The sequence below is a fragment of the Molothrus ater genome, chromosome 5 (genome assembly GCF_012460135.2).
Source record: "Molothrus ater isolate BHLD 08-10-18 breed brown headed cowbird chromosome 5, BPBGC_Mater_1.1, whole genome shotgun sequence".
Taxonomy (NCBI): domain Eukaryota; kingdom Metazoa; phylum Chordata; class Aves; order Passeriformes; family Icteridae; genus Molothrus; species Molothrus ater.
Genome location: NC_050482.2, coordinates 56,779,641 through 56,803,891, shown reverse-complemented (window position 1 = coordinate 56,803,891; position 24,251 = coordinate 56,779,641). Strand labels below are relative to the sequence as shown.

General features: G+C 40.1%; 1 protein-coding gene across 1 annotated transcript in view; it reads right to left on the bottom strand.

The window, feature by feature from the left end:
• The window catches only part of ABCC9 (ATP binding cassette subfamily C member 9), a 62,557-nt gene that overhangs the window by 7,722 nt on the left and 30,584 nt on the right, over window positions 1-24,251 (bottom strand). Inside the window, exons 19-33 of the mRNA XM_036404972.1 lie at window positions 21,499-21,537; window positions 19,550-19,651; window positions 18,088-18,172; window positions 17,529-17,609; window positions 16,477-16,614; window positions 15,768-15,893; window positions 15,045-15,141; window positions 13,857-14,104; window positions 12,831-12,979; window positions 11,986-12,055; window positions 11,021-11,178; window positions 8,856-8,948; window positions 6,098-6,200; window positions 3,769-3,870; window positions 851-971 (exon numbers count right to left, since the gene is read on the bottom strand). Coding sequence (XP_036260865.1) covers window positions 851-971; window positions 3,769-3,870; window positions 6,098-6,200; window positions 8,856-8,948; window positions 11,021-11,178; window positions 11,986-12,055; window positions 12,831-12,979; window positions 13,857-14,104; window positions 15,045-15,141; window positions 15,768-15,893; window positions 16,477-16,614; window positions 17,529-17,609; window positions 18,088-18,172; window positions 19,550-19,651; window positions 21,499-21,537 — 1,712 coding nt within the window. The remainder of the gene's footprint in view (window positions 1-850; window positions 972-3,768; window positions 3,871-6,097; window positions 6,201-8,855; window positions 8,949-11,020; window positions 11,179-11,985; window positions 12,056-12,830; window positions 12,980-13,856; window positions 14,105-15,044; window positions 15,142-15,767; window positions 15,894-16,476; window positions 16,615-17,528; window positions 17,610-18,087; window positions 18,173-19,549; window positions 19,652-21,498; window positions 21,538-24,251) is intronic.

Below are 24,251 nucleotides of genomic sequence, written 5' to 3'. Positions count from 1 at the left end.
AGAGCTCCAGTTCCCTGCCAAAGGGAGGCTGAGCTGGGAACTGCCTGGCAGGCACTTGGCTTCCATATCTCCACACGCAGGGAGAGAGGGCAGATACTGAAGTGTCTCTTGGCACTGCAAGAGGGAGAAGCCAAAGGAGCAGAGAACGCGGTGTCAGGGCAGCGTTAGCGTGGCCTTGGGTCAGTGACCGGCGCAGGAAGGGCAGCTTGAGGAAGGAAGTTGTTACTGCCACACAGCATGAGCTGTTGACATTATCACAGCTCTTGTTTCATCCTAATTTGTGAATACACAGCAGGTTTTGTCTCTGGACTAAGGAGCTTGGCTTTCCAGGGAAGCTTCTTGACCTATGAGCCATTTCTTGCATTTCAACCACTTCTGAAATAGTAATCAAGGCCAATTTGAAGTGTGTGGAGCACAAATTCCAATGTGCAGCTCAGAGAAGAGTTGCTGAGGTCTGCTTGCCAACGTACCCCTATCTTTAGTCCCCATCTGCTAGAAAGATCAGAGATTTTGAAGCATGTAACTTTTCTAATTTTTATCCTTATTTTTGTTTTCTAAATAACTTACATGGATGTTTTGCTCATCTCGTCTGTAACTGTGGTATTTTTGATTGTACTACAGAGTCCTGCTCTGTCTCCCTGGCATTTGATAGGATTTTTTTTCACGTTGACCAATGTGAACAACGTATTTTCATAGCTTCTCTTAGCTATCCTTGTCACTCACACCAGTGGCAGCTCCTACACCTCAGTGAGAACAGATTTTGGCCAGAGAGGTGTGTACATTTTGCATGACCAAGTCTACCGTTCTTTCACATTACCGTGTAAAGCCCCAAAAAGATTAGGAACAATACCCAGGTAGCCTTCATAGTTCTCCGACTCCATGTTCAGGAAGCTGTGTACTTTTTTCACTGCACCCATCTGCACTTCCAGATCAGCCAGATTCCTCACTACCCAGTTCAGGTAGTTGGTTATCTGCATCACAAAATGAAAACAAGGACAGGGTTCAGCCTTCTTTCTGTTCATCTACCTATCTGGAAATAAAGGTTGGATACATTTGTGAAAATCCTTGGCCTGATTTAACACAGTGGGTCTCTTTAACATTACAGCAGTTCAAGACTCAGTGCAACAGCATCAAATCCATAAGAAGCCAGTCATACTCCAACACAATTAGCCCTAAGACAGCAATTTGGTGCTTGGTATTCTCAACCTTGTTTTTTGAAGGTTGAAGTATGGAAAAGTTGTACCTAAATTCTGACTGATGGAGGGAATCTCTTGTTTTCAACATCTAATAATCAGCACTGAAAGGTGTCTTCTTTAAGCACACAAACAGAAAAAAAATCAGAATTGAAAGTGCTGTTTGGAAATATTTTCTACTATGTATATTCTAATCTTTCAAAAACTGCAACTAAAGATTAAGAAAGTTCACTATTTGCAAATATATTGAAAAGATTTTATGATAATTTCATTTCTACATATTTAGATAATCCATTTCCCTCTGTGGAAAATATGAGAAATTTTTAGCATAGAAATATATGAGGGAAAAAAAGTGTTATCAGTTCAGCAATATTTCCTTCCTGGTTTTTATTCTCATTTGTAATGAAAAGGATTTTATCAATAGTTAAATCAATAGTAAAGGTATTACTTTTAGTTGATAATAGTTGATTATTAGTTCTCTAACAGTACTCAGTAGCTTAGAAAAACTCTTTTCTAGGCAGGACTTACTGTTTAAGGTTGAAAATTGTAAATCTGTTTCCTAAGTCTGTATTTAGGTGCTTCTGTAGAAAAGAAGAACTGATCTTATTAGGAAGAGTTGACTGACAAGAATCTTTAAAACTTGAGATATTTTATGTACCTGAATGAAATTTTAGAAACTTAAAAATAAAAACACCCTATGCACAAACGTATCCAGAGAAAGGCTTTGCCATTTTTTCTGGTGAGTGCCAAATAAGGCTTTTATTAAGAATAAATCACCCAGTCTCACTTCTTTACCACTAACCTAATATTGATGCAGTAATCAAACAGTAAATAATTTTCAATGAGATTCAGCAAAAATTGTGGTTAATTTAGAGGACTTGGCTGCTTGCTTTATCCTTAAGATAGAGTTCTTGATGGGGTATTCACTCCTTTATGTTCAGATACCTGCTTATTTGGTGTCCAGCTTTTAAGTTAGGAAGTTACAGAAATGGGAAAGTTTGCAGATAAGCAAAACACTATGAAACACCATTGCTGCTTGCAATGGCAGGCTGCTATCCTAGATCTGACAGATTTGATAACACAACCTGGCACCCAAAACTCTGCCCATTACCTCAGGCTTCATCACAGTTGTGCAAAGGAGTTGGCAGGGTTTATAAAAGAGGAGAGAATAAATTCAGGATGTCCACTGTAAACACAACCGCAGCACAAACAGTTTGTTCTCATCTAGGTCCAAATATCAGCCTTCTCTCAGCTGCAAAGAATAATTATTTAAAAAAAACCAAACTATGCCAGGCGAGACAGGTAATGATCCAGCTGCCTTCAAAAGTTCATCAGGGTTATTGTGGGCAGGAGGGAGACAGGTGATCACTTGGTGCCTAAAGCTCTTCTTCACCTGTTGTGCCAGACTTCAGCACATGCCTGTTTCACACCAATGAACTGTTTGCAAACACAGGGCTAAAAACAAAGAAGCCAAGGATGATGCAGACATCCTGACGCTTCTAGATCCCTGCTAATGAAGCAGCATTACCAGGAATATTTTCAGAGTAAATCTGAAGCCCTGGGATTGATTTTCAGTTGTTGACAGATTCTCACACTGTTGCAACAGCAGCACAGAGGGGATCTAAGGTCTCCCTAAGGCAGCTGCTGAGGACTTTCTGTTGTGGCCATGGGCTCACCAGCATTTACGTGCAAAGCCAGATCTCAGGGTTAGACCCACACCTTTATCCTTTCCTCATACCAGTGCTTCAAAGCAGACAGATTTTTGCCATGCCAGTCATGGTTTCAAAAGTTCTTCCTGCCACTATCATCATCCTGCCTTTGTCCCCACTCTCATGGTTCATTCAGTAATATTTTGTCCCAACTCTTGTGCTTAATTCATGAATACTTCTCTCCATGGTGATTGTCATTCACTCTGTGCTCATGATGAATACTCAGCCTCTCTTGCAGCCAGGTACACTAAAATACTGTTCCTTCTCACTGCTAATGACAATGACAGAGTGAACCAGCTACTGGACCACCACAACCTTGTCATCCTTAAGTCCATCTCCTCTGCATGCCTACTGCTACCTGGCATGATGAACCATGCCCACAAATGTCCCAATCCCCAAATCCATTCATAATTGCATGGACTATCTTGGGAATCTCAGTAATTTCCCTCCAAGGGCAAAACCAATAATTCTGTTTCTTCAGCAATTATTTTATTTGGTCTTTGGTTAAAGATTACCCAGATGATGACAATCAGTATTTCCTGGCAGGTTTTGCCATGTAGAGGTGGAAACAGTGCTGTGTTGTACAAAACAGAGTGCACAGCAGGTCCTCTTACGCATTTTTAATTTTCCTGCTCCACTTGGGAGCACGCAGGGCCTGGGAATGGTTGTGTTTTCTTAATTGGCTCATAAAATCTGAAGCAAGTCCAAGTTGTCCTGAACTCTCTCAACTTTGGCTTGAGTCCATTATTTGCAGGACTCTTTTTTTTTTCAAGATTAAGAAAGCTGGGAGATGACAGTGTAACATTAAAATGTTATAAAATTAATATGTTGGTCTGGAAGTTCTTACACTTGGCCTTGGCACGTACCGTCAGAGCATACAGGAGACCCAGCCCCACAAACCCCGAGTGTGGCCCTTCAGTGATGGAAGTGACAGCAGCAGTCAGGACAATACAGGCACCCAGATAATCCTGGAAGGAGAGACAGGGGGACAAAAAGGGAAAAATGCAGCAACCAGAACATTTCTTTACCTGTGGAGCAGTTTTGCTTTCCTAAGAATTATTTATATAATTACATGTAGCCCTTAATTTTGGTTTGTTTTTTTCCCCTGGAAGAGGTCATGGTTGTGATGCTCAAACTGAAATACTCAAAGCAACTTGCTGAACACTAATGAAATAGGCCAGTAAGTGCTGCAAATTCATTTGGGCTAAGGCATCCCATTGTGTCAACCCCATAAACAGCAGGGATCAAAAACTCTAATAAGCATATTAAAAAAATCATGAGAAGGATATAACAGTGACACCTCTAATTCCCACCACTAAAACAAATCAATTCCACTCTCTGCACTCTCCTTCAGGTCTTCTCAACTATGGATCTGCCTCCTCAAAAAAGGAAGTATCACTGACTTCACAAAGTCCAGGAAGGCTTTTGGTAGAATTTATACATGTCATGCACATGTTTTATTGGCAGAAGCTTTGCAAGAGCTGCAACCCATTTTCTTGATGTTTACCTCAGGTTTGAAGCATATGCCACATGTCATCTTGTGGAGTCAAGGTGCTGATTAATGGGATATAGTTGGTATTCCCACTCTCCCACTGCTGCCTGCATTACATTTACTTTGGATCACATTTTCTATTAATTTTTTCCTCCTGCCTGATGATATCGTGTCAGGAATCTTTCCTTCTGAGATTTGAAATGAGGTCTGCCTAGTTCATCTGTCTAAGAAATTATGAGCAGATTACAGACTCAAATTTTAGGGGAGAATGGATTCAAACTGACAGAGGGGGGAATTAGATTTGCTATGAGGAAGAAATTCTTCCCTGTGAGGGTGGTGAGACCCTGGCATAGGCTGACCAGAGAAGCTGTGGCTGCCTCATCTCTAGAAGGCCAGGCTGGATGGAGAACTGAGAAACCTGGGATAGTGGAAGGTGTCCCTGCCCATGGCAGGGGTTGGAACTGGATGGGCTCTAAGTTCCCTCCCAGCCCAAATCATTCTGTGATTCTGGGATTCTGTGACTCACACCTATGGAGCATAATGGTCTTGAGTCTCCATCATCTGCTAGGACAGGACTTAACAGCTGCTATTAAATCTCACAAAGTTTTTAGTGGTCTTAGTTCCACTGTGCCATTAGGCAGAGCTAGATGAACTATTCCTTGGCAAGACCACATTATTTCTAATGCTCTCATGAGGCAAAGTGTATTCTTGGACCAAATTCATTCTGCATGTAAGCAAGTCTAAGTCTGTGAGACATTAACAGGCTTCTTCCAGGATTGGCTGTTGCCCTGTTATTTATCTGTCTTAGATTTGGAAGCAATTTCAGCTGATCTTGGATGCTGTAAGAAGCGGAAAGCTTAGAGCACAAGGGAAAGCTTTGCCATCATAAAAAACGGAGAATAACTTCATTGCTCCAACAGGAAAAGAAGGTGAGTATGCAGCCTTTGATGTGAGGATTAACCATGCCTGTTGCTATTTATGTCCAGCAGAATCAGGCCACTGCTCTGTTTATTCACTGCTCTGTTTCAGATGAATAAGGGAATCACAGTTACTTTGCTTGCTTCTTCTTGCCTTGCAGATCAGGAAAGTCCCTCGCAGAGAGCCCCACAAAACCCAGGAGCCTACGTCAGTGTCATTGGCTGCATTGTGCCCTGCTGTCATTTTCTTTCTGGAGTCTAGTAATGCTATCTTTCATGATATCAAACAATAAAACCACAAACAGTATGGCCCTGCAAGGGTTTAGCTTACAGCTGTGGGATTAACCCTGCTGCTGGAGAGATACTTCAAGACCTGGGAGATCAGTATGCCTAAAACAGCCCTGGCAGAAGGATGGCACAGTTCATAAAGCCACTGAAAAGCCATGCTCTGCCTTGAAAGTAGTTCCTGCTGTGGCAGGTCTGTGGATGCTGCACAGTAGTAGAGAAAGTCTTGTTTGAAGTTATGTAAATGTTTGTTCTCGCACTCCCTTCAGACGCGAGACAGCACAGCAGCAGAAGATGAGGCAGACTTGTATTTTCTTACTCCTGGCCAAGAAAGCTGAAAAAACCCTCTGGGTTTAACATAACAATCCTGATCTATTTTAAGGAACTGTGTGTATAATCTCCTCGTGAGATTAATACTCGTTATTATCTTCTCTGCATCAGGCAAAGTCTCTGTTTGCTTCCAAGGTTTCAAAACCATGGCTGGGACAAAACTGAACGTACCGTCCTGACCTCCAGCCATCTGTTGGCAGCTGACAGAAATAAGTAGGCAATGTTGTTCGTGTCCGTCAGCTCCAGCATACGTTGTTTAAATCTGGCTTCGTGCCTGCCGGGACCAAAGTTGTTACATTACAACACATTATGCACTCACACACAAAAGGGTAAAGCCTTAACTCTGCTCTGCCTTCCCTTTCCCCAGCCCAAAACTTTTTGCCCTTCTGTTTTTGCCAAAGTTTGGGTTAAAAGCTCTTCCCTAAGAACGCACATCTGCTGCCACAGCTCCCCAGAGCCAGAGCGACACGTGGAGTTGGGATTTGTTTGACAAGCAATTCTGTTGGACTAGGGTTTGAACCAGAGACTGTCCCCTCAAAGAAATTGCAATGCCGGGGTGCTGGGACAGGTTTTGTTTCCTAGAGCTGATCCACCTTTTATAGCTGTGGATTGTAGTCCACTCCTCCCACAGGTGAGTGCTGCTGTGGCCCCTCAGCTCCTCCTCACAGGCCACTTGCAAGGGCAGAGGGCTCACCTGTCAGCTTAAGTCTGATTTCAGAAGTTACCTGGCCAGCTGCAGGGCTCTTCAACAGGGGTGACATCCCTAAAGTTTCAACTAATATGGATGTAGACTGATCTGTAAATCAGACCTTTCAGATACTCAGCTCAGCTGTTTTCTCAGCCAGTCACATTTTGCCTAAACAACTGGGAAAGTACAATCAGGGAGAGCTATAGATCACCTCTAAATTAGAAAAATGAGTGGTGTTACCTCCACTGCCGCTTGTTCCTCTCTCCCCCACACAATGCCCATCACATTTAAAAAACAGTGCAAGGATGCCAGAGCACTGAAGAGCCGAGGTACATTTGGGAGGGCAGGGAGAAATCTCTATTGGTGCTAGTGTATTAAATTCATGGTGCCTTGCACAGTCAGATGGAAACCATTTTGTTTGAAATCATAGTCAGTGAATAGTCTGGTGAATACCCTCACTTGATTAAACTAGCTGAACTTCAGTCAGCAGCTCAGTGTGTGTTTTATCTTCCATTTCAAAGTCTCAGGGCACCTCTAATGTCTGTTCTTCCAGAAAATTCCTTTTTTTCCTGCTATTTCCTGCTGATATTTTATTTCCCTCTGCACAGCTTGTAAACAGGACAAGCAACCTCCCCAGAACAACTGGTAACAGTTACGATGCAATGTGGGGAGGAACAAGGATGCACTGACTACTCTGCTCATCTGCTTCCCTGGCAGCAAAACTCCTGCTCTCCTAATGGAAAATCTGACATGCTCAATCTGTGCTTTCATCCACGTTCAGCTCATCTTCTGGGCACTTTCAGACTTTTATCCTGTCAGATGACGAACAGCAAAGGTCACTGAGATTGCTCTCTGATCCAACTGTATTGCTTTGTGGTAAGTTATGTGAGGAGCTGCTCAGTTTTATCCTGGAACATACTGAACCTAAACTGCAGAGAATGAGTAACAGCACCAGCAGTAAAAAGAAACTTGCAGACAATAAATGCAGGAGACTTCAGGTTTGGTGGGCAGCGGAGCACAGGCAGGGAAATGAAATGGCTTTGATTAGCGCCAGCAATCCTGAAAAACTCAATTGTTGTGGTGCCCTCGGGTGCCTTTTGCTCTCTGCCATCCAAGCCCACATTACCTTTTTGTGCGGCAAAAAAGAGTTTAACCACTCAGAAAGTGGTAAGCTCCTTCAGCTTCCTCAGGAGATAACCTCAGGTTCATAACCTTCCTCAGGTGATGAAAGGCCACTCTGAACCTCTTGAGAAGTACTCAGCATACATCAGCATCAGGCCCTAATGATGACTTCCCGTTTCAATACATCATTCTGTTGATAAAGCTAATTAAAGCATTTCCTGTTGACCACTGGCTCACACCTGTACAACATAACAGTGGTTTTGCTTGTTTTTCCACAGGCCTTACTGCAACACTCTGTGCTAACAGCTGAGGTTTGAAAGCTTAGCTTGATGTGAGGAAACAGCCTGAAGCTGATTAAATAGGTGTGGAAATGTCATTGCAGTGGGATCTGCTCTGGTTTGGAATTCTGCATAGTGCAGAATGGGTGCAGGGTGCACTTACTGGGAAAAAAACCTCAATCTGGCACTTTGACAGTCATCCCCACAACGGAGTGAACATAGGAGAGTTTGGCCTATATTTCAGGTAGAAGAGAGAAAATGTATGCATGGAAAGCTGGCAAAACTCTCTGGATCTTACAGAATTGATTTTTCAGTTTTGATTAACAAAGTCAGGTTTTACAATATTAAAATCAAGTTCTGTTCTGCTGCAGTTTTCTTGGAAACTCTCTCAAGTTGCACACTGCCTTGCAGCTGGAGAGCACCATATAAGCGCCATAATACTCCTTGCTTGGGTAGTGGGTTAAACACAGAACAGATTCAGGGACACTTGGATATAGCAGGGGGTTTGAAGGGGCAGTGCCTCTGCCTGCCTGGCAAAACAGAGCTCCCTGCTGTTCAAGTTAAAGGCATGTTAAAATAGATTCATTAAAAATTTAAATATCATATCCTAAAAATATAATAATCTTTAATTGAGTGGAACACCAATACACGTGTTACTGAAAATATGCAAAATGTTTAAGAGGCAAAGCAACACAAAAAATAAAAAGCATTATCTTTTTTCTAAATAGCTTAATAAAGTTCTTCAAATTCAACAGTTTGCCCTCAGACATGCTCCAAGGAAGCTGAACAGGCTAGCCTGACCCTCAAGCCTCCCTCTAATAATTTGTTTTACAAATTTTACCCAAATGCTCTGATGGTGGTAAGGCCTTCAGCTGTCTCAGAGAAGTGACACAGCAGAGGGAGCTGGGTGCTGTCATCAAGTTCCTGGAGGTCCCTGGGAGTACAAAAAACAACAGATGCCCATTACAATGCAAACATTTCTGTCTGTAGAAATTTTGCTGCACAGCAGACAAGAACAGACATTTTCTGTATTGCACATATTCTTTTCAGGATCACACAAAATTTCTATAGTACAGAAAGACACTGGCATGGGAATATAACATTCCTTTTTTTTTTTTTTTGCCACAGGAGCCTTTGAATCATCTCCCTGCTGCCCTCTCCATTTACTTTTGGTCACTTTAAGCTTCTATTTGCCCCCCAGGGATTATGACATTATCATGTCTCTCCTGGATAAAAACGTGCTATCCATTTTAGACAGATCCTCATTACATTTTATTCTCACAGATTCTGATATATTAATAAAATTAAATTAAATTCAAAACCATTGATTTTAAATTTTTTAGCATGTTATTTGTGAATCTTAGATCAGGTATGTAATAGGGTCTGTGTATCAGGAAGTTTATATATTTTATGACAACAGCTGGCCTAACAAAAAAGCTGTATTTCCACATAAACCTGCCCTCATTTTCCATATCTGGAAGTGCCACAACATGCTGAAAGTAAAATATTTCAGATGATAGCAGATCTTCTCTTTGTGCTGTTAACATTGGTTGTAGCAGAGACAGCACTGACAGAGAAATAATATGAGTGATAAATTTCCCAAATTACTCAGCAATGACACTTCCAAGACCTGCATGGAGCAACAATATTTAAGTCCAAAAAGTTCCAGTCTTTTAAAAGAGGAACATTTTCCAAACCACAGAAAAAAAAATGCATCTTTCTGTAACATTCTGCCATTGGCATAGCAGCCAGTTGTACAAACAGAAGAAAGTCCAGCTCATTAGAGATTAAAACTTGTTATCAAAAGCCTACAAATTTTGCTCACTGCATTAGATAGGCTAGGAGAAGCAACTGCTTGATGTTGCTGAATGTTGCAGTGTGCAAAACTGAATTTGCTGCTGGTGTTTTGATGGTAAATATCTTTCAAATTTATGATGGAAAATACATAGAAGTTTTTGAAAGATGTAATGGAAAATACAACAAAGAGTCAAAGTGCTGCAAGAAATATTGTAAATATTTGCATTTCTAAAAATTATTGAGGCTTATATGCCTGCAAAGGACTGCATGCAAGTGAGTTACAAATACTGGCTGAAGCTATTCCGTCATCCTTCATTTCCCAAGACTAACTTTTAGGGAAATAAAGTGGATGTTTTCATTTCTATTGTCCATCAAAAGAACACGAGTCACATCTCAAGTGATTTAAAAGACTTTAATTTAACAGAATAATTTGAGAGTGAGAACCAGGTCTCCTGATTTGTCAGCCACCTTGAGATCTGGTGTACTGCCACACACATCTTCATTTTGGAGGTTTGGTGGGGCAAGAACAAGGGTTCTGAAAAATCTCACAGAAATTAGGCAACTTATTTCAGATTTAAACATTTCTGCTTTGTGAATTCTGATTACAGAGTTTTCTTCTAAATAAATCTTGGAAGATTCTGTCTGATAACAAAAGACTAAGGGATTGAATTTAAGAAAAAACTGGCTTCCTGAAGATGTATTATGAAATTATAGAATAAATTTAGCACCAGAAGCACGATTCTCATTTTGCTGAAAAAACTGTACTCTTTACACCCAGCTAAGCCACCCTGAATATGGAACACTCTACAGTGGAAATTACTTTCTGTGGAGATTTTTTCCCCCAATATGAAGGAAAAACCATGATTGCTGTTAATCCAGAGAATTATTTTCTGTTCTCTACTAATGCTCAAATGTCAAGGAGGAGTTTTGACCAGATGCAAACTCAGCTGATTAACAAACTTCATGTTCATCTCACTCTAGAGCCAAAAAAATGCATTCAGTTGGTGTTACTTCCCCAAATACTCCATTTATAGCCAGGTCAGTTAGAAATATTCCCCAGTGCATGTCTCAAACTCGTGCATCAGGATCAAAAGCAGGATGCCAGGGTCATTTTCCCCTTTTTTAGCTTCTACAAGCTCACATTCCATCACAGTTCTTATGTACAATATTTCATGGAGGAAACTTTCAGGACAGTTCTTTAATACATACTTGGAAGCAACCCTGAAGTATTTCTGGATGAAATAAAATGCTATGCCCAGGGGCACAAGGGCCACAAGGAACCATGGAGTGGCATAGGAGATCATCCCAATGGCTGACAGGCACAGCAAGGTGGATCTGGTCAGAGACTCCAGTGTGGGAGGGATGTGCTAGAGGGAAGTGAAAAACATCCATGAAGAAAAAAATCCTGGTAGCACCACTATACACCTTTTCCTATCAGAAAAGTGAAATAATACCACTAGATACTCATTGATGTTCTCCTAATATCAAGAGTCTTTCTGTTTCTATGGGTCTCGTAGCCAAATGTACAGGAGTTAAAAAATGAATCAGTAGGTTTTTGTTTTCTAAAGGTCAGAGTTTTAAAGATCATGGGGAAATAGGAGCCATTTCCACCTCATTTATATATCAGGCAAGGAGGAGAAAATTGTTCTTGATATGCCAGATATTTAAAGTAGAATGCTCTGTCTCAGAGTCTCATAATTTTTATTCCATATTCCCATCAACCTTACATTCAGGATTATTGTTCATCCAAAAATTTTAATGCACAGTCATAGTGAAAGCTCTTCCTCTCCCTGGATGCTTTAAATCCACAAGTTCTGCCAGCCATGGTGGAACATTTATTTTTCACACCTACTCCCATATATTCAAAGTTCTTATATTTTACTGTGTTTCCTGTTTTGAGTCCAAAATCTGATGTTTTCTTAATCCAGATCTTCCAACAGAATCAACCACTCTGCATATGAAGAAATTAAGAGCCACAACTTCCCACTGTGTTTATTTTAAAGGTTACTTGCCCTCATTACTACAAATGTGTGTACTTTTTGAGTGTCCCTATTATCATTCCCAGAGCCTGGTTTTGCTATGCCTTTCTCTACTGAATATTTAGTACATCATCTCATTCAGATCTACACGAAAATTTGCAGAGTCAGGATAATAGAATGTATTGCTACATCTACCTGATCAATGATATTTGTATCAGCAGAGAAGCGATTCAGAATTAGCCCCAGCGGAGTCATGTCGAAGAACCTGTTGGACAAATTAAAACCAAAAAGTAACCTGTAGAGGAATTCCAGGTTTGGATTTAAAGTCCAGTCAGACAGAACACAGAGCTGTGTACAGCCATTGTCTAAAACAAAGCAATAGATATGAATAACATGCCAGATCATCTTATCTGCATCTTGACTGTCTAAATGCTTCTTTTGGCACTTTCCCCTGAAAAAAAAATTGTCTCCTCTTCCACAAACCTGCTGTCTTGTGTCCTGATCTTTCCTTCTTGCTCCATCAGGATTTAAGATCTCTTCCAAAGATCACAGCCTGTTCTTGGCTGCTGCTCAGCCTCCTTCTTATGGGCACTGACCCCAGATGTTTCATGGAAGAACTGTGATAAATTTATTTGTTATTCAGGGATCCTTTGGCCATTCTGCTGCCTGTGAGACCCTGGGTATTGTGCACAGAAGAAGCCTTGGTGCCCACATGGTTTGACACCATGGCCATTGCTCAGAGCTGGAGCTGGGTGCCCTGGAGCCTGAATTGCCCTCAGAGCTGTCCTTGAGCTCCAACCCTGAAGGGGTGCCAGCTTTCTGAAACATTTCAGCCAGATAAAAAACAGGGGCAAAATTTCACATGTTCTCTCATGGAATGTTTCCCCCTCTGCCATGGTTATCTCACTAATTATTTTCCCTTTCTGAGGCCTTGAAGGAAACAGGTCAAATTCAAGAGCTTTTCCTGGGGGTACCCTTGCAGCTACAAAGAGGACAGGTTTTGACCACGTGGCTTTCCAGGGACATCATTTTTCCTGTACCTGATTGGTCCAAGGATGATCTTGTTGAGGAGATTGTGGTGCAGGTTCTTGGCTGCTGTGAGGCCCATCCACTCCACAGTCAGGGATGTGATGAGGCAAAGGACAATCCCAGCTCCAGAGAGGATGCTGAAGACAGCTACATGATATGTCTAATGGAATGACAAATACATCAATCCTAGAAATAAACACCCATTTTTCTTTTCTGCTAGGAAGTTCCCAAGGTACCTGGTGCCCATCAGCTACTATATCCTATCTCTTGTATTACATAATTATATATAATCTTTGGGAAACAAAAGAAATATGATGGAACTGCAGTGATGGAACTGCAATTCACTAAGTCCACATAATTAAAAGTTCTGGCAGGTCTAAGATCCCTCACTCTATTCTACCCCTCAAGACCTTGAAATGGTAGCTCTTAGAGCTGTGAAGACTGATTATGTGGACAAAAAGAAAGGATCGTTAGCCAAGAAACAGGGAAACCGAGTAGAACCTCTCAAGAATTAAGGCATTTGAGAGATGTTGGAAAGTTCCACTTTAGTAAGTTCAAGCATTATGAAATTCACAGGGCAAATCCTAAACTGATCTGCCAGGGTTATAGCACATTTAAACCTTCTGAAAGTCTAGTAAGTGGATTCCATGAGATATTGTACTTGAGTCAAATTTACGGCTATAAGCAGATTGTACTTTAGCAGAACAATTGAAGACTTCCTTCCTACTTAGGAAAGCGGGGTCATTGACTTAGAAGACCAGTTGTAAAGTCCAGATGGAAAAGTTTAGTATAAGGCTCCTTACTTTGAAAGGTCAGTTATTTTTCTACCCTCAAATATTATTCTGTTTGAGTTCTGAATTGTCAAAATTATTGATAAAATTTGAATTGCCTTATTTTAACATTAAGAATCCATTCATCCTGTGTAATAATCTACCTGTGATTTCAATCCAGCTGGCTTCTAGATGAAAAGCAAAAAATTACTTTAGAACATGTTTTTTTTCATTTTTTTCCCTGTCAGGCTCCAATATCTGGCTCACCTTCTCTTTGCTCTTGTCCTCATCAGCATTCCTGGCTTCGTTTGCATTGTCCATGGATGTCCATGTGGCAAGCCAGTAATCTATGGCCACAATAACTGAGTGTTTCAACAGCTTGGAGAAAATCATCAGAAAGAGCAAGAAAAATCCTCCAGAGGTTAGATATCTCCAACAGGTTTTCCATGGCATCTTTGTCCTGAGCCTCAAGACAGTTGACATGTTATCATCTTCATCTTCTTCCTCTTCTTCCTCTGTGACTCAGACATTTGATCAAGTTAGCATGGATTCAATAATAACTATACCTTGTTTTACTGGATTTGTTGGGCATTTTTTCTTCTGCTTTGAATTTAAATTTTAAAGTCAAAATTCAATTTGTCATTTAAGAACAGTGAACACTTCAGACATATTTTCATAAGACTTCCCCTGTGATCTTTAGCTATTCTATAGTTTGCCAGTCTTTGACTTGTCACAGTTTTGTTAAGAAAAAGTTTTTATAAACCAAGTCTTTACTACTTATTATTTGGAGCAGAGACCAGGCCTTTCCCAACCTGTTCATCAGCTTTTATTATACAGTCAGAAGAGCAATTTGGAAGATTTTAGAAAAGCCTCCAAACTTTTACATCCAGACTCTTCATCATCTGTTTGCATGAACAACTTCCATTTTCCTTTCAGTCAATAGTACTAAAATGATAATTGATCACGTGCTATTGAAACACAAATGGTGGAAGACTTCTGCTGTAGAAAAAAAAATATTTCAGAGATGTATAAGCAGGAAATTTAATTTTTTTTTTATCACAGATAATAAGAATATATATCTCACAGCCCTGCAGGAGGGAAATTTCCCCAAGGACAGGAAATGTTCACATGCTCTTGACAGCTACCATATTTTTTTTCCTTTACAATTTCTGATGTTGTTGTACTTCTGTCTCATCCCACAATAACTCCAGGCACTGTGAGTTAGCAAAGACATTAACTTGTTTTGACACATCCTTATCTCTGCATGATGTTTAGGGAAATATATGGAGAATCCCTTGAACGAGTCCTATTGTAAACAGGTCAAAATGTTGGACTTTCCACTATTATTACGAAGTGTCATCAATAGAGTTACACTTTGCTGCTAAGAACTGCCAGCTATTAAAGTGGAAAGGCAATGAAAAATGGTGTTAAATAAAGTGAAATTGTAAAACAAACCTTCATCTTCATCTTCCAGTTGTGACTTGGATTCTCTGGGGTACATCGCCCTTCTAAGGGTTTTTCTCTCAAGAGTTGTCTGGTCAGCTTCCATATCCTGGAATAATTAGGTTATAATCATTATTATTATTATTATTTATTAATAATAGATTTAATTAATTTGAAAGATCATTTATTAATTTGAGAGCTTAGCTGTTCAACAATTGTAGTAGTAGTTACAGTAATCTCAAAGAGACTTTATATGGATCATTTAACTTACAGAATGGAAAAAACACAGTATTTTTCGATTTAAACTTCAGAGAATTCAACTTTGCCCACTTCTTTCCCTCTCTCTGCCATTCTTTCATTCTCTCTCCTCTGGAATGAAAAAAACTTCAAAAATAGTCTTTAGAGAATCCTAAATGTTCGTGGCAATAACAGAATAAAAGGATAAGAGATACCATAGGAAGTTTCTGGGTCCTACCCTTGCCCCACCAAAGGATCAGTTGTGCACCACATTTCCAAGGGTTTCTTGGCTAAGATGTGCTTACAAACCATCCATGATGGATATAACACACGCTTCCTGGACAATCTATTCCAGCCCCTAAAACTCCTTACAGGTCATGTGGTTTTGCCCTAAAGTCAAGTTGAAAATGTGCTTCGGACATGGTTTGGGTTTCTTTGAAATTGAATGACAAATATTTCTTTGCAGAAAAGTCATCCTTGCCTAAACGCTCTACTTACCTTTTCCAACTCTTGATCTTGGCGATTCATCAGAGTTTTCCAGTGTTCATATAGCTCAACATCCTTGTTTTGGATATCCTTTAGTGTCCCTTCTCTAAGCACCATTCCATCCTTCATTGCTATGATCTAGGGGAGAAAGCACCCAGCACTCCACAACACAGATACCATAATCACTGACCTAGGTCCTACAAGATATGTCTCATCATTAGTGACAATACCATTATGCAAATTTCTGTCTTCATTTTATTCAATATTTTGTTGATAACTTCTTAAGTTTGCTGGCACAGCTCATAAACTGAAACTTGTATAAGTCACGCTTTCCTGCACATCAGACAGGAAAAAGCATTGAAAAGAAGGGATAGACAGTTACAATTAAAACAAATTCTCCAGGCCTTTCAATGAACAAAAAAACCTCTACTTAAATAATGTAAAAATAAAATAGTTCTTCCACTATAAAATCTGTGTTAGCTGAAGTGGCAGTTAGCCACATGGCATACAGAATTAAGAAGGGACTCTATTGCAGAGAAAAGCAATAATCCCATTAAATGTTATGGTGTTAACTTCAGGAATTGTCGAGACTGCTTAGAGTAGCAAGCCTCTGAATAAAACTTCAACTCTGCTGGGAATTTTTCAATTTTTCAATAACATCCTGATGCCTGCTTCTGGCAATCATCCTTAGCAAATTTTCCCCTGGTACGTCTTCTCTTACCCAGTCAGCATGCGGCAGATATTGTAATTTATGTGTCACCAGAACAAGAGTCCTCTTGTCTTCTTGCAGAAACTTCAAAATCCCTTCCTGCATTAAGTGATCACTTAAGTGAATGTCCAGTGCAGAGAATGGGTCATCCTGCAACCATATCATATAGAAAAATATTAGAACAGGATACAAAAGTGAGGTGTATTCCTGAAATAGTATTTTTAAAATAGGAAGCACCATCTCTCTCTAGTGACTAGGGCCCAGTCAGAGGGCTGTGCTCCAGTGAGCTGGAATCCACTGCTCTTCAGTTCACAGCAATGGACTCAGTTTCATTTCTTGTGTCTGGTGTGTAGTGTGTGTAGTGCTGGTGCCTCACTGACAGAGTGCAGGAACACCAGAACTGAAATTTCCCATCCAAATTTGAAAATGCCCGGATCTAAAGCCAAACTTGGGTCCAACTTTGGTGTGAAACTGGCACAGGAAAATTAAAGCAGAGTTAGCAACTCTTCTCATTTCGTCCAAAGTAAACTACAGATGTGCTTGGTCTTTACAGTGAGTGAGTGTGGCTGGAAATAAGGCAACATTCAGATAAGGAGGATGTCAATATGTAAACGCTTTTTCTTCAAGAAGTCTCTCCTTAATTTTGAAAAGGCTCAAACAGCCTCTTCATGAACCTCCTGAAATTCCTAATATGCCTTGAAAGTATTATCAGAGATGGGAAAGGCTGTCCAACTCCACAGGACTCTGCAGGAGAATGCTGAGCCCTCAGACTGTTCATTATGGCTCCTTATCAGTAATCCTGCTGATTTCTCTGGGACTGTGCTGATAGTAGGTCACCACTGAAAGCAAGGAGTTAAGACAATCTGTTCCACTCTTCCAGTGTAAATCTGTGCAGAAATTCCCACCTTCATCAGTCTCCCAGGATGTTTTGATGCTGCCTCTCTATAGTTTGGTTTTAGAGTTGAATACAGGTCCCCATAGGTCTTCTAAATATAAACTAAATATATGGAATTACAGTTTTATTACTAACTTTGCATGCTCCATGTGAAAAAGAAAAATCTTACCAAGAAGACAATGTTGGTGTTCTGGTAGAGTGCTCGAGCTACACAGATTCTCTGTCGTTGGCCTCCACTTAAATTAATCCCCTAATTATTCAAATGGATCAGAAATAGACATCTTTGAATAAACATTATAACAGGCCTGGAAATGTGATTTTTTACAATTATAGAGTTTATAGTAAATAAAAAACTTCATTAAAATGCTGATTCTATTGATAAACAAGAATAGTCCTCATATAATATCAGAAGAAAAGTTATTATTCATGGGCAAGTGTAAATTATGAAGAGCTGCTCTGAGCACAGTAGGCTTTTTAGATTGAAAATGTAATCAATACCAGCATCAAATTCTGCAAGCAAAATATGGGAGACTTTGGTCAAGAAATCCCATTTGAGAAATAGCTGAAGAAACTGAAGAGACTTCAAATTTTTGGGTAGTAACCCTTGGTGAATAACAATTATTTACCTGTCTGGCAGCCCAATACAGACTAGAACTGTCTGAGTAACATAAGGGAGTGTCTTCTTAATATAAAGACCAAGCAGAGATTAAAGCATTCACACTATTTACCCTTTCTCCAATTTCTGTCTGGTCACCAAATGGCAGTAAGTCAATATCAGGCTGCAGAGAACAGGCATCTGTAACAGCCTTGTACCTGGAAAAACAACGTGGTCATTGCAATTGTTTACCCAGCCACTCACTCTGCTAACACAAAAACCTCCAGGTAGATGTCACCACAAAGTTTTTATTGCTCTGTGATGGCTGGGTAATTGTAAAAATAAGTAGGGCAAAATGACTATTGAGAAATAATCCTAGAGCATCCTAGAGTAAATGAAGCATTGTAAAAAAATTACATCTTTATTAGAAGCCTTTATTGGCAAGACTGCTTTTTAATTATGTAAATTATTGAATACATTCCTCCCTATCATGGAGTTGTTTGGTTGGACTCCAGAGTGTTTGAAGACATTTTCCATTGAGTTTTTATTCTCCCCCTTTAAGTGCCTCTTCATTTTCTTTGGAGTGATGTTACAGGACAAAGGATCCTTACAGTGCTTCTGGTCTTACCAGAACTAGCAAACCACTTGCAAAATTTTGAAATTTTTTTGCTGAGATTTCTGGGTCTGTAGCAGGTGATCTGCTGATGAGCAGCTGGGATCAGACTATATGAGTGCTGAAATTCAGCCTTGCCCCTTTGAAGCTAGTGAAACAAGCTGATGGATGCAGTGGCTGAAGAATCTGATCCCTGAAATTTTGGTGCTTTTCTGGATTTTGAGGCATTGGGTCATGGTTAGGTTTTATCAAGCCAGAATGGAGTCATACATCTTAACACAGCACAGACTGAGAGCAACTGGGTGTATTTTCAGTAACTGAAAACAGAGCGAGTGTTGCCTTTGAAAACATCAGCAATTTGTTTTCCTTAAGTCCAGTCACTTTTTCCACATTTCTTAATTGACCTTTTAGAAGGCTGAAAGAAGCAGGTGCTGGGTAGGCACAATAGAAGCTGTGCTCCTCGGCTTTCACACTTCCTTCTCCTGTATTTCTAAAGGAAGAATTAAGGCCATTCCCTGGAGACACCACATCTTCATAAATGCTGTTTTTGGAAAGTGGCTGCTCCAGTAACTTGATCACAGCAAGATTAGCACATAAACTCAGTGGAAACATGCCTAGAATCCCTGTTTTCAGAGTCCTTTGGCAACCTTGGGCTCCATTAAACAAAAGAAAATTGCATAAGTAGTCTCCAGAGATGGGATTTATCTCACCTTGGAAATGACACATATGGCTTCAGCTATATTCTATGGAGAGCCACTGCCACTGTGGGATTTCTCACAAACATCTTGGACATGTGCTCTGGTTAGAGGAGCATCCTGGCTTAAACCAGAAACCTTCCTCGGAGTCAGGTCAGCTAAATCCACCACAGGTTTAGCATTCACTGATTGATATTTTCCAGAATCTACAAACATCCTCCAGAAGATGCCAAAAAGCCTGTTTAAATGGAGCTGCCAGGTGTTTTTGCAAGGAGGTGGATATTTACCTCTGCTTATTAAAGGGGCTGCCAAAGATGATGTTCTCCTCCACGGTGGCATTGAGCAGCCATGGCTTCTGAGCTGCGTAAGCCACGGAGTACCTGTTCCTACTGCAGACAGACACAGAGTTTTAGTAATAAACAAAGCTCTCACCCTATAAAATGCCTGATAATCAAGTTTTTTAAAGTTAATTTCATGAATGTGCATTCAGAAAAAACACAGGGAAATGCATTAGCAAAACAAAAAGAAGGGAAGAATTTTAAATTCAATGCTTTTGTTAGAACAGCACCCACTCTCTCCCCTGATGGCCAAATCTACACTCTGGGTTGCACTTTATTCTACTATAAAAAGCTGGTACCTACCTCAATCTAGTAATTGCAATTCAAATACAAAAGCAAATTATAAATTATACTAGAAATATTAAATTCTCACAGGAATAGTTATTTGGCATTATTTTCTCTAACATGAAAACACAAACAGAAAAGGCACTGTTCAAATGGCATTGGCACACTTGTTGCTTTCTGAAGTGTGAGATTATTTTATGTGGCCAAACATATAAATACTTTTTTCTCAGTGAATACTTTTTTTCCTTTCAGTTTATTAGATCCTCAATGATATTGGAAAAGAGGGCAGTTTAATCCAGATTGGGAAGAAATCAGGGGTAGCCTCCCAAGGATTTATTAGACATACCTTAAATGTGTCTAAATGCCTATTGACATTTGTCTATAGGGGCATGAATGTTCTTTACTTCTGTCTGTTTTTCCAAGGTACAGCAGCAAAAATGGTCAGGTACTTTCAGAAATTTTTCTGAGCTGCCCAAGGTGATGTGAGGAAGGAGATGTGAACTGGTACCAGCTCATGGATCTGAACACTTATAGAATCATGGAATGGCCTGCGTTGGAAGGGACCTTAAAGATCATCTTGTTCCAACCCCTTCCATGGGCTGAGACATCTTCCACTAGCCCAGCTTGCTCAGACCTCCATCCAACCTGGCCTTGAATGCTTCCAGGGATGGGCAGCCACAGCTTCTGAGCAGTCTATGCTAGGGCCTTACTACACATCAATAAAGAATTTTTTTCTAATATCCAATCTAAATCTGCTCTCTGTCAGTGTGAAGCTATTCCCCTTGTCCTGTCACTCCAGGCCCTTGTAAAGAGTCTCTCTCCATCTTTTCTTTAGGCTCCATGCTGGTTCTGGATGGCCACAATGAGGTTCCTTTGCTTTGTCTCTTTGATGGTATTGCTTCCACCAAAACATTTGCTTAGCTTCATTTGTAAGTATGTAGGATTTACTATTGAGAGAGGGGTGCTAAGGCAGGAGAAACAGCTGGTTAGAAGCTGTCAGCAATATCCCAAAACTTCCAGGAGTTTTAGCCATTCATATGCACTTGTATGAAATACATCCTCAAGATTATGGGGCAGCAAATCATGGTGTGGCTCCCAACCACAGCTCTGTGTGCCACTACTTCTCTCTCATTTACGACATACTTTTAGTGGAGCTTGTCCTTCTTTTAAACCTGGAGCCAGGGGTAGAGTCCCTGCTTGGCTTCAGCTGGAGCTGATCTGGCTCCCTCTGTGCCCTGCTCCATCCCATCCCAGGTTAGGCACCATGGGGAACCCAGTGCTGGACAGAATACACAAGAACATGTGGGAGGAGACACCTAATGATGCCTCATACCTAGAGATTCTGCCTTGCATAGCAAGGAGCACACTGAACTCCCACTGTGGTCAGATGGGAGCTGGGCATCTTTCAGACAAAGAGACAGAGGTAATGGTTCACTGGCTGGAGAAGTGTGGGATCCACTGGATTTGCACAGTCTATCAATTAATCCCACAGGAAACAATTATCAACATGGTAAGGAAACATGAAGATGGCCTAAGAGCACAAAGACAAGGATTTTGGGAAATTCTGAAGAAATTAATGATTGTTTTATGATACACTAGAAAAGAAATAATACCTTCTGGATGCTTCAAAAGAAGGTTCAGTTTCATTTACACTGTAAGTTATGGTAAATGACATTTAGTAAGCAGGAAATATAAAGAATAACATTTTGTGCTAGTTTTACACACAGTGAACCTGGAGTTAATGACATACTTTAAGAACTCAACATAAGTCTGGGTTTTTATGTTCTTGAAGGGAAAACAAACAAGGTGTAAGCAAAACCATAATACTTCTTGAAATGTGACAGTTTCGTATCTACAAGGCATAGTGGCTAAATAGGCAAATTATGTTGTTAGAAAATGTATTTAAAATTAAAATTTTATCATAAAACCTATTAAAAATTAAAATATTAATATTGCATGGCAAACAATAAGTTAGCTTCTCCACACAGTTCTGCCAGTGGCCTGCAGAAGTTGATAAGTGATGTCAAATTTCCCCTGGAGTAAAGATGAGCTTTGCAGCTACACTGTAGAATCAGAACAGATTTTGAATCTCTTTGTAGCACTAAGACTGCATAAAGCTGTGCACAGCCCTGCAACATGTAGGTTTTCCTTGTCATCCTCCACTTCTTAAGGATCATATTCTTAAGAAATAGATTCTGAAGAACATTCAAATATTAGCAATGACATGAATGATTTTGCAGTTCCCTCTTTTTGTTAATTGACTTTTTAACAGTCCCAAGAGCCTGGAATGGCAGGGAAAGTGGTTTTGGACCAGCAATGATGCTCATTCCAGGCATGGAGATGCATCACTGCAAAGTGCAAAACCTAAAAGAGATTATACCAGGTAAATAGAAACAGGCATTGGAAGGGGGTAGAAAACTCATGCTAAAATATTATTTTCTTGACTTTAAAAAAAAAAAGCCATGAACAAACAAATCCCCTTCTCTCAGGCCTATGAACACTCCAGATGAAACACTTTTATGTTGAGACAGAAATGACTGCTTGACTGCTGGGATACCAGTAAATGCAGCTGCAATCATTAGCAGGCTATCCAAGTCTAGAAAGAGCATAAAAATTCTAATATCAAGCAGAGTCCTTGGAATGCCAGACTCATGGATTAAGCATCTTCCCAAAATGCCCGAACTGAGATGTTGTTTTCTGTGCTGCACATCAGCTTTCTGAGGACTTGGATAATTCAGGCTTCCTAAAATGCACAGTCTGTGTTTTCTTCATACACCAATTGCCAGAGAAGGTGCTGCATCAGAGCACCTGAGACATAAGTCTCAGAAGTGTCAGAGAGCCACACACTGAGGCTCAAAACAGACAGTCCCTCACTAAAACTTGGTCTCTCATTTAGCAGAAGCTTCCTGTCTTCTTTACAATGGAAAAAAAGTCACAAGAAAGCCAAAGATGAAATCTAAGAAGAGATTGAAAAGGGACTGGAAATTAGGTGAAGGCAAACAAGAAGAAGAAACCCTAAACTTGCTCTGTTCAAGACTCCAAACTTTTATTAGGAGAGCACTGCAGTGATAAAGAGAAAATGCTTTCAGGTATAAGTTTGGGGGCACCTTCTGAACTACAAGTCAACAAAAACTGGGCACAAGCCTTGCAAGACTCCTTGCAATTCCATGCCAGATTTCATCTGCTTGCCATGATAACCAAACAGACTTTCTCAACGGGTAAGGACTAATTTTAGGAGCTCTGTTTCTTAAACCCTTTTTCCTTGGTTAGAAATTTCATTCCCAGCTTAGCTTGACAAATGGACTTTCATTCTGCCAAATTATGAATGAGATTTCTGTGAGAACCCACATTTACCAATAATCCCATGAATAAACACAGAGAAGACCTTTAGGGAGCTGGGACTCTCACAAACAAGGGGATTAAGTATTTGGTTTTATACTTTATTACTCTGCTGAATCTGAGAGTGATGTGATTGTAGGGCATGGGAGTGGGCTGAAATTGAAGCTCCTGAGATTTCTAAAAAGGGTATTTTATTTGCCTGACGGGATTAGCATTTATTTCCTCTAGTTCATTTATTTATTGTAATGTGGCTATTTATACTGATTTTTAGCTGTACTATAAAATATGCATATTGCCCATAATGGGGTGTGGTAAGTTCAAGTCTGAAATGGTAGGAAGGGCCAAACTAATCAATCATTTTTATAGGATTTTGAATATATAAGATGAAGAAACAAACAACAACAACAAAAAAAATCAATCGAAATCAAGGTGTTAGGAAAAGTAAAAAAGACCTCTTGTTGTGGTTTAGACACTTTTATGGTAACTCATAATATTTTAAAACAGATTAAAGCATGTCTGAGCAGGCCCTGATTCCCTCATTCTACAAAGTAATGAGGGAGGAGAAGGAAGATGCACAAAATCTCTGGAATACCCCTGTAGCCACAGAATGAACCATTGCCTCTGCTAATATAGGCAGGAAATTGAGGCAAGATGAGGACCAAGCATCTACACAAATTCCATACAGGAGTTTTGAGAAATTTAGACTTGTGCCTGCAACCAGAACTGGTAGTTCTGCTGGTTTTGGCCACTGACTTTTGTATGGATGATTTTTTTATCCCTCCAGTGCTCATTATGCTCTTCAGTGTTTCCTGTGAGCTCCTGTGGTTGTAATCTTTGGGCGAGTGTTGCTCTTGGCAATCTTTCTGAGGGGAGCACTGACTTTTCCTAATATTTGTCACATCCTTCTGAATACTTGAGGACAAAACAGGCCATTTTTGAGGATCTATTTAACAGTTCTTGTGTTTCCTGAGCTTTTCATTTAGTATGCAACAAGCTGTTTGCACAGAAACCATTTCAATGTAGAAAA